This window comes from Cupressus sempervirens, chromosome 3 (assembly GCF_028749045.1).
Source record: "Cupressus sempervirens isolate cs-2001-9-10 chromosome 3, ASM2874904v1, whole genome shotgun sequence".
In the NCBI taxonomy this organism is placed as follows: Eukaryota; Viridiplantae; Streptophyta; class Pinopsida; order Cupressales; family Cupressaceae; genus Cupressus; species Cupressus sempervirens.
The window spans coordinates 259,139,254-259,153,086 of NC_143120.1; the positions used below are offsets into that span (position 1 = coordinate 259,139,254).

Sequence of the window (13,833 nt, forward strand, 5' to 3'; positions counted from 1 at the left end):
TTAACCAATGATGTGATGCCACATCAGCTGTTCAACTGTGGGTACCCTTTATGCATGACGATTGGTCTCACTTTTTTTTTGGGCTGTTTTAGACAACTTGGCAAAAAGCATGCTGATGTGGCATCATAATGAGTGACATGGACTTGAAACCTTAATTATAAGTAGACGATTCACCAAGTAACCTACTGTAAAAAATTGGAAGTGATTTGAAATTTTTACGCAAGGTTTTGATAAGTGCGAAGTTAGAGTGTTCAAGTAATGGGTCCTCTCCCTTAGTTAATTTTTTTGATTTCGTCTCCCTCTATATCCCAGCAAGGTCGAGGTGATTGTAGTTGAAGATTGGCTGCAAATTTGAATTTTGTTTTCCTTCCCAGACTACCGAAATATGAATTTTGGCTTGAAATTTTTTAAGCACGCATCATTTGAAAGATTGTACTTTTAGAATTTCTTCTTCGCATACGTTATATGAATTTTTATGCAGAAATTTATTTTGTCTTGGTTTAAATTGATGAGTCCAAAACCATACTTGTAGGCATTGAATAGTCCAAGACAATACAGGTGGTCATAACTTCTATGAAAAATGATACTTTATTTATATAAAACTGAATCATATATGATAAATACAAATAAACAAATACACTCCTCCAACTGAATCAACGGAATCCAAAAACGCCAAATCAAATGTGGAAAAAATCAACTGAATCCACAAACCCCCAATCTAATGTGGAAAAATTACAAATAAATAGTATAAGGCATGTTGTGGTTCGTCAAATCATTTGACCAAGAGCACTATCAATGTAGCCAGAATTGAACCTGTGACCAAGTGGCTGTTTTCCTTCATAAACTTCAAACCCCCTGCAAACAGCAAAGCAAATTAATGTTGAAATTTTATCAACGGAGGGTAAAAATAATAGAAAACATTCATGAAACAATCACGTTTCAATTCACCGTACTGAATAAGACCTTGCCCAAGTTTTACTAAGAAAAATCATGGGCACACTTCAATTTTATTCTTTGACTGATAAAAAATGGTTATTTTACCTTGAGCACCATTACTCGCAGATGTATCAGTAGTTGAGTCATTACTACTGACTGAAACATTAAGGCGAGAGCAGTCCTTCTGGAGTTCACCTGGGAAAATTAATCAATCATATCACAATTAAAGTCTAGAATCTTTATTTTCCAAATCCAAATTCTCAAAAAACTACCCCACAAAATTTGAAATTAGAATGAGTAGAAAATCCTTACATTCTTTAGAGCAGAAACCCCAAGTCCAGGCCATTATATTTCCATATCCCTTGAAGCAGTTGCACTGATATTCCCGTGTGACATTGGACTTAAGAATGCACGTCCCAGCTCCACACACATTGTAAGAACATGCTGAAGATTCAAACCAGAGTATTTGTCATTGCCAAATAAGCTTATGCAGTACCGTATTGATGTGTCGAAGCAAACTATGTATTGAAGAACAGGGCATCAAATTGAATTCAGTACTGTTTATCAGTATTGACCTATTGAAGAACAGAATATCAAAATGAATTGAGTACTTACGATTCAATGGCTCTGAAATTTTTGGAAGGTCAGGGTGGGGTGCCTCAGCATAAGATGGTGGACTAGCACCACTGCAAGCGTAATCTATGGTGCCTGCACAACATCATTCATTCATTAACATCCTTTAAGATCTGTTCATTAATTAAAAAGGTTAAAATTGTTAAGATTGTGATTTTTTCAAACCATTGTGACCTGTGCAGATTTGAACAAGGGATTATTGTGCAGATTTTCAGTTTTGGGGATTTTTTAAAAAATTTTAACAAAACTTACAATTGGGAACAACGCAGGGTCGAAAAGGAAGATCATAGTAACGCTCTGGCTGTCTCCATCCAGGGTTGCATACACATTTCACAAAGGGATAATCAGTTGTTGTCTGGCACGTTCCATTTCCACAGTGTGTAGCGTTGCAGCGATCATTAACATCTGCATTGAATTAAACAAAAGAAAATGAGATTCAATAATCTATTTTGCTCTTTATAAATCTCAAATCTGCTAAATTGCTTTAATTTTTAAGATTAATGGGGGTTTTCAAAGGGTCCATGGAGTTCATTAAACACAGTTTGGGCATTAAAACATAATCAAATCAACTAAAGACCACACTATTCATTAGAAAACATTACCTTGCAACCTATCCATCCAAAATCAAAATAGAATGAAAATTTAAATGTTTATATTTTCAAATTGAAGTAATTCAATGGTTCACTGAATGGTAAAGAAAGGATGAGTCCAGGTGCCAGTCCTTGTGGAGGCACAGGGCATACTCTGGTGTGACCAGTATCTGTTGCCTTCTCAGATAACCCATGCCATGCTCTTTTGTGTCTTAATAACTCATATTTGTGGATTAGACCCACATTCCTGTCCCTTCTAACAAATACTGTGTCCCTAACAACTGTTGTGCCCTTGTGTATGTGCATTATACTTCTCACATAGAGATTAATCTGTCCCACACAATCTCAGTGGGCAGACATGTTTAAGGGTTGAATTTAATTGGATAAATGTTGAGTTTCTAACTTTCTCCTCGAGGAAGATAGAATTTTAAATATGAAAAACCATGATTTCCAGTCTTCTATAAATAGTTTCTGGTGTGGATGTGATTTCTATATAAATAAATAAACAAGATTTTATATTACAATTATAAGTCAACCATAGATGCTGTCTACTGTGAATGCTTGAAAGGACCTAATATTCTACATAAACTGATGTTTTATGTAGTTACGAATATAACACTTATAACTAATTAACAGGATGAAAAACTTCAAGAAATACCATTTCAATAAAAAAAATTTAATGTTTTTTTTAACTGTAGCAACATCAGAATTTACAACTTCGCAGCTAATAAAAGGTAGTTTATAGATAAGCAGTATGAAGGAATTTTTTGAGGAGACAAGATTATACAAGATGGCTAGCTTCCTAATACATATCCACAAAAAAGGAATCACCTGGAAAAATTCCAGCAGGCAGCTCAACGGCCTTTTAGTCCCTTAGACTGGTGGTCTTATGTACATCATTACATCATTAAAACCTTTTCATTTCATTTCAAGCAACTGTCAGCAGCATCAAAACTTCAGAGGGAGAAAAGTAACACATCTACCAATTGATACTAAAATATCCTCTAAACGATACCATCTGAGTGTAAACATTGGATCTCCATTTTATGCCAAAGAGTTTCCCTACTATTTTAAATAGTTATTTTATACAAAGTTCAAATTCTAAAGAGTAAGATATGTATGTCTCGTTTGTAATACAGTTAGATATGAATAAGTGATAGTCTCATTTTACTATCAACTATTTGTCGAGCTAAAACCAGATTACCAGACATCTTTGGCTGTAAAAGTACCTTTCCTTTCCTTATATCAAAGGTGCTGCTAATCTTATTTTGCAGATTTTGTTGGGTTTTTTGTAAAGCATCTTAATTGAGAGCTTTTACCACACCTTTTAAATTAATGATCCTTCAACACCAACTACAGTGAAATAGTATCCTTCATAGCCATCTCACTGTAGTAGGTACTGTAGCACCAACTACAGTGAAAAAAGTATTTTTCATAATCAGCCTACAGTAGTTGACCCATTGTTGTCTCTTTAAGGACATATATTAAAAGGACAATATCCAGGCTTGATTGCACATAATTTTTTTGCTCATTAGACATCCTATAAACATGGTACCATAATCCCTCATGATTTCAACTACGTGTTATGTTCCAATTTGAATAATTCATTTACTCCTGGACATCAAAATAACACAATTTTATAAGAAACAAAACTAAAAACTTGTGAAAGCTCCCTGAGCATGTAGATGGAAGAGTAGAGGAGCTTAAAAGTTAATACCTGGCAACCATGATGGCAAAGGGGGCAATATGTCATCCAAGTTTAAGGCAAAAGTGACTTGAATTGTGGGGATGGTAACCAAGAGAATTACAAACAAATAGTTCTTCATTCTGCAAAATTGTTAGCTTCTGAGAAAACAGTTGCAGAATGTAGTAATGAGTCTGAATATCTGTGATGAGCTTTATATTAGTTTTCTCTACCTGCTGCAAATTTCAAAGTCCAAGCTACAGTTAAATAAAATCTCTTGGTGATATCATGTTGCAAGTGACTTAGGACTTTGGATAGAGCCATGGAAAAACAAATGGTCTCTAGAAGATATGAACTTGTCAGCCTTCCCAATTTCATATTCAGTATGACAAGACAAGGAGGCTTCATTTTCCTTCCACAGATGTGAAAAGAGGTAAACGAGAATAATGAGTTGAAATTTTTGATTTTTCGCCTATGTCATCCTACATAGATTATTCATGTTATAATTTGTCCAAGTTCAATAGATTTTCCTGTTTCAATCTCCATAAGTATGAAGTGGGACATGGTAAACGCTGTGACATATTATTGGAAGGTTCTTTTGAAAACTTGAGGGAAAATTAATTTATTATGCACAATGTGTGTATTTAGCTTCTGAAACACGTAACTTAACGTTGAATTACGATATGAATTTGTCAAAGTCGTTAGGAAAAAATAATATCAGTTTCCAGCACGCATATTGCATTTGAATAAGTTTTGTACCTGACAATTATAGAATTTTTGTTTATTTTATTTTAATGTGTTTGGAGCTTGTTGCCTTTTTGTTTTGTTTTAATTAAAATTTTGGTTTTTTTTACATAATTCTCTATTGAAAGTTATGGTATTATTATTATTATTATTTTATTATATTATCTAAACAGGTTTTATGTGCAAAAAAGTGGACCACGAGATGCTAAAAACAAAAAGTTGGTATCTTTGAAGCAATCAAAGCTTTGCAACACATCGGTCTTAAAGAAATATATTTTATTTAACATGGAATGTATATTTGTTTATTTTTTAATATGATTAGAGTTCAATAACATGTGTAAGTAATTTATTGTATATTATTTTTTTCTATTTTTTCTTTTGAATTTATTTCGATTTTCTTGATGAATAGGTTAATTTAGTGTGTAATTACATTGCATAAATTGTTTACATTGTATTATATTATTTTAAACTAAGAATATTGTGATTTCATGTCTTCAGCGAATAACTAGTGTAGTATCATTTGTCTTTGTTTATACTTTGTGTGTTCAATTCTTAAATTATAGCTTGAGTAATAATGTTTGCATTAATTACTTAAGATTGATCATTTTAAGATAAGTTCCAAAGCACTAATACATCATTTATTTATTACTTTAAATTCAAGCCACTATGAGTATCTAAAAAATTAAGATTAGATAAGGTGCATCTCAAATTGAGAACACATTCAACTACAACTCTTTTCATTTTGATATCTTTAGGACACTTTAACACTTTGTCATAACAAGTCTCCTAAATGTGTTTAAAATCAATTTAGATTCAATGGATTAAGGAACACAAGATATAGCATCACATTCACATGTCAAGACCCCTTTCATGATGCAATAAATTCATTTGACAATTAAGAAAAACTTAAAAGCGCAAAAAAACACAAAAGCTTTTCACAATTCCACTCTTCAATCATTATTCTTCCAAATTCTTTGTTGCTACAATGAAAGAAAACACCAGTTTAAGTACAAATTTGAATGTTACTTTTCTGGGTAGTTTTTTCACAATATTAGTGTTTTTCCATATTAAAAATAAAATAACTCCTAAAAAGCTGAATTTTCCGTAAGATAAGATGAACTATCAACTAACCTTCCAAATTGGAATTAAGATCTTGAAGTTATTAAAAATAACTTTCAAAAACAACTTTAAAAACACTAAAAACTCCTACATCATTTTCTCCAAAAATAAATTAAAGAAAAAGATCAATAAAATATAAAGCGAAGTCAAAAGAAAGAATTAAAAACAAAAGAAGAAGATGAAGAAATGACATTGTTTGTGGCAATTATACTTGTAACCTAGAAACATATACAAACCAAAGTGAATAAGCATGGATCTAGAATGCAATGAAAGAAATGTCTAATTTATACGACATAACATCCCAACTCTAATCATTCAATCCATAGATTAGAGAACAATAAATTGTATACAAGAAAGAAACATAACCAACATTGAACTATCTTATGAATACTCTGAAATCTCCACCCTAGTAGTGTGTCATGTCTACATAAACTTGAGATGGAGCCAAGGCCAACTCATGAGAAGGACCATGTGCCATGGGAAAGGGGTAAAAGGCTTGAAAAATCCATTAATCCAATTCCAAGCATCTTAAGGTCAAAGATAGAACAAAAAGATGCAACTAAGAGATTCAATTTGTTCACAAAAAGGATAATTCTTAGTGGGACTTCCCATATGGGAGAGACAAGCCCCCATTGAAAGCCATTGGTTTAGTAAACACCAAGTGAAGTGAGTTAATTAGGCTTAAGCAAAATAATTCAAACACCTTAAAAAATATGTTATCATAACTTATAAGAGGAATTAGATAGTTGGAAGTTAAGATAGCAAAAAAATTTCCAACACTAACATTGAGAGGAGGGTTATGCAAAATTTATGTACATTTACAATGGTTATCAAAACTTAATATAAATAAACACAAATAGAATTCACATCACAACACAATGATTTACATGGGAAATATCATTTCAGAAGAAAACCACCATGCTTCAAAATATGTCCAATACATTATTTGGAAATCAACAACAAATTAGAATATACTTACAAAACAAGCTTCTCATGGTAGTATCACCAACAAAGATCTAGAGGTAACTCAATAGGCATCAAACTCTTAGAATGCGTTACAATATATATCTATACTACAACACCCTCATAAAATAGGGTTACCTTCTAGCGAAAGTAAAGGTAACAAAACATCCTTAGTTATATTTGTGACCTAACATATAAATTATCAAAATTTTATAATAACAAAAATATAAATAAAATGTGGCTTCTGAGAATGTTGACCTTGAATCTATTTAGGAAGGCATTCACTTAAATGTCGCAATGAGATACACTCTTTATAACCCCCACTCTCATTTATAAACAAGAATCTTATATGTTTACAAGATTGAGATACTATCTTCCCAACAAACTATTTAAAAAAAAAGTCCACCAACATAAGGCAGGGGGGACGAGTATAAATTAGTTGTGTTCTTAATAAAACTCAAATTAACCTTATTAAATCAACTTCCAATAACCAATATACACAACAACCATAACATATGAAATATGCATAATAACACAAGATTTGTTAACTAGGGAAACCCTTGATTAGAGGGAAGACCCTAGTGGGAATGATGCCCACAAGTTGATGTACTAATATAAAAATTCCTTGTAAGAGGATGTGACCCTGTTAGGAGCCAATTACATATAATCATTACACGTGAGTCCCTATTAGGAGAATTTGAATCCTTGCTAGAAGATTCTAAACCTATTAGGAGCTATTCCAACCTTGTTAGGAGCCAAGGAGAAGACAACTAAACCCATTGCCCAAATTTCTTTAGAAACATTACACAAAATATATGTCTAGGATAACATATCCCAAGTGTGAACTAGTCAATATAAAAACCTTTTTTTCCAATAAAATTCCTTTGAAGTTCTCAATACAATCTCAACATCATTTATTATTCTTCTTTATTCAAATTCACATTCTTAGCATCAATACAATCACATATGACATGACACTTACAACCAAGGAAACAACCTTTCCTTTATACTTGTCCTAATAACTAATTGAGTCAATCTCAAGGCTTCCCCAATGTACAATCAATAATATAGAACCTCATTAAGATATTGCAATGCATGTTACATTATATTTACACATCCCAAAAGATTCCAATCAAAAAGTCAGTTGACAGTAAATATATCAAACATTATACTTCAGTGGCCTTTACAAAATAATCTTTAGAATCAGCTACCTAGAACATATCATCACAAACATGTCTTCAATCACTATCCAAGCTCACTTAACTGAATTCCTTCTTGCTTAATATATACAATTAATTTACCAGCAAACTATTTCCTTTATATTGGTCTACAACCATTCTTCACAAATTCATTGTAACTCATTAAATCATTCAAATAACTTTCTACAAACATATTTATAGAATCTATGATCATCCACAAACATGACTCTAAGCCCATATATATTAACTCTTCATAATCTATCCTCATTGCTCAAATATGTCTCTATGACATACACCAACATATCCTGACATAAACCTAAAGGCATAATTGTTGACATGGATGAAAAACCAAGTCATTAATACAACACGTAATTAATCAATCCAAGTTCCAACTGCTCAATAATCTCTCCAAATATGTTAACAATTTCTTCCTTTGGTCTTTGGAATACACACAATATTCATGCTAACAATCTCCCCCTTTGGTATTGATGGCAACATATGATGAATAAACATAAATGCCAAATTTGAATACCTGTCTCATTGATATGCATCAATCTACTTATGAATTAGAGTTTTTCAGGTATTACTCTCCCCTATTGACATCAATGAAAAAGGTGTCATTATGCTTCAATCTAAGAATCTAAAGTGCCCTAATTAGTAAAATCATCTCCAAAATAATTTGTAGAAATTCCAAGTGCTAACATGCACTTTTATACAAATCATTGCCCAAGATTTCTCCAATAACTTAACTCAAAGTGACTACTCCCCCATAGGAGCGTCACCAAGCATTCAATCTAGATGTATGAAAAGTTCTTTGAACAATGGTGAACTAATGTAATCTTGCATAACTACACTAAATTAGGTTAGGGAATTACCCCAAGCATGCCTCTGAGGTACTCAAAAGTATCCTTATCCATTTTTTATGTTAAGATGTCTACTATTTATTCCTTTATACTCCAATATGATTTTCTCTTCTGCTACCTTCTCTCTCAAAATGTGATACTTTATAGCAATGTGTTTAGTCTTTGATTCTAAAACTAGATTCCTTAACATGCCTAATATACTTGTGTTGTCACAATTAATGATCATAAGTTCTATAAATTCAATACCTATATCCTTCAACATCTACTTCATCAAAATGATTTAAATACAATTGTTTTTTATTGCTACATATTCTGCTTCTCTCCAATAGGTATGCGATACATTTCCTTCAAGCATCATAGCTTTAGCTTCTTTACTTACTAAAATGTTCCTTTTTTTTGTTACCCCATTCTATTATGGTGTTTTAGGAGCTAAAAGTTTCCTTTTAATTTCATTGTCTTCACAAAAATTGTTAAATTGATTTGATGTAAATTCTCCTTCACTATCTAATGTTAAACATTCTATCTTCAATCCTAATTCATTTTCTACTCTAGTCTTGAATAACTTGAATTTCTCAAAAGATTTAGATTTTTCTCTAAGAAATTCTACCAATATCATCCTTGTCAAGTCATCAATGAAAACAATAAAGTTCCTTTCAACATAAAATTCTCTTGTTCTTGTAGGACCACATAAGTCTGTGTGCACAATCTCCAATTTCCTTAATGTAGTGAATGCATTTCTTAGAAAAGAGTTCTTCTTATGTTTATCCATCACACATTCCTTGCAAACCATGTTAGAGGGCTTCACAATCTTAGGTAGAGCTCTTACTACATTTGTAGTACTAACCTTCACGGATTTATCAAATTCTATATGATAGAATCTCTTATGCCACAACCAAGTGTCATCCACTTTAGTAACCAAACAAGTTGTCTTAATAGGATTCAATTGAAAAACATTACCTTTTGTCCTTATACCTATTCCAATCATCGTGCAGGAGCACCTAGGGTAAGGTAAAGTTCTAATCTAAAATTTTGGTTTGTAGATGGTCTAACCAACCATTAGGGTAGTAAGGACTAGCTATAAAGTTCCAAGGGGAGTTTACATGGATTGAATAGGTAGGATGTGGAATGGGAATCAAATCTTGTCAATTAGGTCTTGATAGGAAAGATTGCTCAAAAGTCACTCTAGGTGGAAAAATGCTTCAAGAAGGGGCACAAAGTGTGTTAGAGGGGTCATTGGGTGTACTAAGTTCATTTTAGGAGGTTTGGGAACAAATTGGCCAAGTTTGGAGGTCTAATGAGAAAAATTGCACAAGTTGTCAAAAATTTGCATTGACAACTTTTCAATTTTGCAAAGTTGCTTAGCAACATTTTGTGAAATTTTGGAAACTTGGTTAGTTATGGTCAAAATTGAAGGCTAGAAAATGATTGATCATGAGTGGGAAAGAGTTCCTCAATGACTTGAAGGAAAGTGATGGAATTGGATATGCTATTGTGGTGAAACCCAAGGAAGAGAAGAGAACTTCACAAGCACCTATTCCTGCAGAGGTATACCACCTATTGGATAAGTTCAAAGGTATCATCTATGATGGAGCACCACCAACCCTACCACCTAAGAGAGCCATAAGTCATCAAATTGAATTCATACTAGGAGCATCATACCAAGTAAATTTCCATACAAGATGACTCCAGAGCAGAACAAGGAGGTTGCAAGGAAAGTTCAAGAGCTTCTTGATCAAGGGATGATTAGGAAGAGCATCAATCCATGTGTCGTACCAATGGTTATAGTACCCAAAAAGGGAGGTAAGTGGAGAATGTGTACTAATTTTAGAGAAATTAATACAATCATAATTAGGTACAGATTTCCTATTCCTAGGATAAAAGACTTGATGCACTGTCTAGGTAGAGCTAGGTACTTCTCCAAAATTGATCTTAAAAATGGATATTATCAAATTAGGATGAAAGAAGGGGATGAGTGGAAGTTTGCATTTAAGACTACTAAGGGTCTTTATGAGTGGTTGGTAATGCCATTTGGTCTTACCAATGCACCAATTACCTTCATGAGAGTCATGAATGAGGTCTTGAAAGACTACATAGGGGTATTTGTTGTTGTCAGTAAGACCAAGGAGGAACATATGAAACACCTAGAATTAGTGTTGAGAAATCTCCAAGAGGAAACATTGATAGTAAACTTGGAAAGGAGTGAGTCCATAAAAGAGGAACTAGTGTATTTGGGGTTTGTAGTATCCCAAGGAAGTCTTAACATGGAAAAAGACAAGGTAGAGGTTGTTTTTGAGTTGGCTTACCCCTAGGTCTACTACTGAGGTCAAGAGTTTCCATGGCCTAGCATAGTTTTATAGAAAGTTTGTAAGAAGTTTTAGTGAAAATTGTGCACCTATGATGGATACCATTAAAGGGGGCATGAAAACCAAATTCATGTGGACCAAGTGTATAGATCAAAGTTTTAAGAGATTGAAGAAAGAGGTGGCAACCCAACCTATCTTGGTTCTACCTAGTTTTGTGAAGTCATTTGTGGTGGAGTGTGATGCTAGCAACATAGTAGTTGGGGCAATTTTGAGCCAAGAGGGTAGACCAGTAGCATTTTTTAGTGAGAGGCTTAATGAAGCCAAGATAAGGTACTCAACATATGACCTAGAGCTCTGTACACTTGTCCAAGACCTCAAGAAGTAGAGGCATTACCTCCTACCTAAGGAGTTTGTTGTCTTTATAGATAACCAAGCTGTGAGTTTCATTAACTCATAGGAAAAGCTAAGTCTGAGACACATCAAGTGGATGAAGTTCTTGTAGTCCTACACTTTCACTATCAAGCAAAAGAAGGGGACAAACAATAAGGTGGAAGATTCTTTGAGCAGGAGGTTGCTGACAATGCAAGAAGTCAAGTTGCAGAGCATTGTCTTGGATGGATTCAAAGATCTATATGAGGAGGACACTGATTTCTCAGAGGCTTACAAGGTATGTACTAACTTTTCTAATCATTTCCATAGTGATTTTGATGAATATACCTTGCAGAATGGATTTTTATTCAAAGGTCGATACTTGTGCATCCCAAGAGGATCCATGAGGAAAAATATCATATAGGAGAAACACAATGGGAGCACAAGTGGCCACTTTGGTCTTAACAAGACTTTAGACCTAGTGGAGAGATTTTACTATTGGCCCAAAATGTAAAGATATGTTAGGAGGTATGTGGAGAAATGTAGAATATGTTAGAAGGCAAAGGGAACTTCATCACATGCAGGGCACTACCAACCTCTCTATATTCTTAATAGCCATGGGAATACATCAGCATGGACTTCATAGTGGGATTACCAAGGACTAGGACATGGATGGATAGTGTATTTGTGGTAGTAGAAAAGTTTAGTAAAATGAGCCATTTCATACCATGCAAGACAACACATGATGGAAGTAATGTTGCCAACCTATTCTTTAGAGAGGTGGTTAGGATACATGGCTTTCCAAGGAGCATAGTGACTGATAGAGATGTCAAGTTTATGGGAAAATTTTGGAAGACCCTATGGAAGAGGCTTGGAAAAAACCTAGCACATAGGTCTACCTACCATCCTCAAATTTATGGTTAGACAAAATTGATAAACAAGGCCTTGTGCAACCTATTAAGGTGCCTCACTAAAGAGTATGGGCAAAGTTGGGAGGAAGTCATTTCGTAAGCTAAATTTGCATACAATGATAACAAGAGTAAGACATTAGGGTTAAGTCTTTTTCAAGTAGTATATGGTACTCACCTAAGAGGCATAATGGAGTTAAGGGACCTACCTTCACAAGACAAAATTAGTGGGCAAGTTGAAGACTTTGTTCAATCAATGAAGGACGTGCATGATCAAGTGAAGAAAATATTGATGGAGGAAAATCAAAAATTGAAGGAGAAGAAGGATGAGGGGAGAAGAGAGTTATAGTTTCAAGTGGGATACTTGGTAATGGTGTATCTAAATAAGGCTAGGTTACAAAAAGGAATCCCTAGCAAGTTGTAGATGAGGAGGATTGGGCCATGCAAAGTCCTTGAGAAGTATGGACCCAATGCCTACAAGATAGATCTACCAAAGGACATGGCTCTCTCTCCAATTTTCAATGTTAAAGACCTAGTACCCTATAAAGGTCCTAATATGGATGACACAAAATATTAAGAAGAATTGAGCAAGGATGTATCATACATGAAGGTACTTGAAAAGAAGCAACCACAAGTTGAGCAAATTTTGGAATCTAGGGTGAAGCAGAGTACAAGAAACAAAGTCTACAAGGAACATCTGGTGAAATGGATGCATTTACTTGAGGTTGAGGTAACTTAGATTTCTAAGAGAATTTTCAAGAAGCTTGGAATTAGTAAGGAGTTCTTATCTCCAACAGTACCTTAGGCTTCTTCTTGTAGGGGGAGAATGGTGCAGGAGCACCTAGGGTAAGGTAAAGCCCTAATATGAAATTTTGGTTTGTAGATGGTCTAACCAACCATTGGGTTAATAAAGACTATCTAGAAAGTCTCAAGAGGGGTTTAGGTGGATTGAATACGTAGGATGTGGAATGGGAGTCAAATCTTGTGAATTAGGTCCTAATAGGCAAGATTTCTCAAAAGTTGCTCTAGGATAGAGGTGGAGTTTGATGCCTGTGGTGAGGAATACATGAACATTGCCTTTGAAATCCTTAAAAGGAGCATTTTCTAAAGTTGTATTGTATAGTCAACAAGAGCCCAAGACCCAAAAAATATTTAAGGTTAGGTCATAGGGAACAAAAGTCCTGAACACACCAAGGGGCCTTATTAAGGGTTTTTGTGAGTTATTGCACATTCCTTTTTTCTAAGATGGCTAATAGGGGCTCTTAGGGCTATAAGGGATAACTAGGAAATTTGGTGGTATGTGAGTGGGAAACTTGAAATAATGATGAAGAATGGTGGAAAAAGGGTTAAGAAACTCAATGTGAGTTTTCAACCTTAATTTTGAGCCACTTGGTGCATATAGTGAAGTTTTGGCATTCCAAGTCAAAGAATACATATTTGGTGAATTGGAGGAATACTATTGAAACTTGAATTGTTGGGAGAGTTTCTTGGATGAAGGGGATTGGATAGGGATCCTATAGGT

General features: G+C 34.0%; 1 protein-coding gene across 1 annotated transcript; it reads right to left on the bottom strand.

Moving 5' to 3' along the window:
- Nucleotides 1-569: 569 nt before the first annotated feature.
- On the bottom strand, nucleotides 570-4,113 carry LOC149565879 (uncharacterized). Its single transcript, XM_089817289.1, has 6 exons — nucleotides 3,877-4,113; nucleotides 1,822-1,974; nucleotides 1,552-1,644; nucleotides 1,249-1,380; nucleotides 1,042-1,131; nucleotides 570-855 (listed from the first exon to the last, which is right to left on the bottom strand). Exons 1-6 carry the CDS (start codon nucleotides 3,983-3,985, stop codon nucleotides 773-775), a joined length of 660 nt encoding a protein of 219 aa, XP_089673415.1. The 5' UTR covers nucleotides 3,986-4,113; the 3' UTR covers nucleotides 570-772.
- Between the last annotated feature and the right edge of the window lie 9,720 nt (nucleotides 4,114-13,833).

Coding starts and splice junctions, on each gene's coding strand:
- LOC149565879 (XM_089817289.1), bottom strand. CDS start 3,985: ATGAAGAACTATTTGTTTGTAATTCTCTTGGTTACCATCCCCACAATT. Junction 1,975..3,876: donor TTTGCCATCATGGTTGCCAG/GTATTAACTTTT, acceptor AATTCAATGCAG/ATGTTAATGATCGCTGCAAC. Junction 1,381..1,551: donor AATTTCAGAGCCATTGAATC/GTAAGTACTCAA, acceptor TTGAATCTTCAG/CATGTTCTTACAATGTGTGT.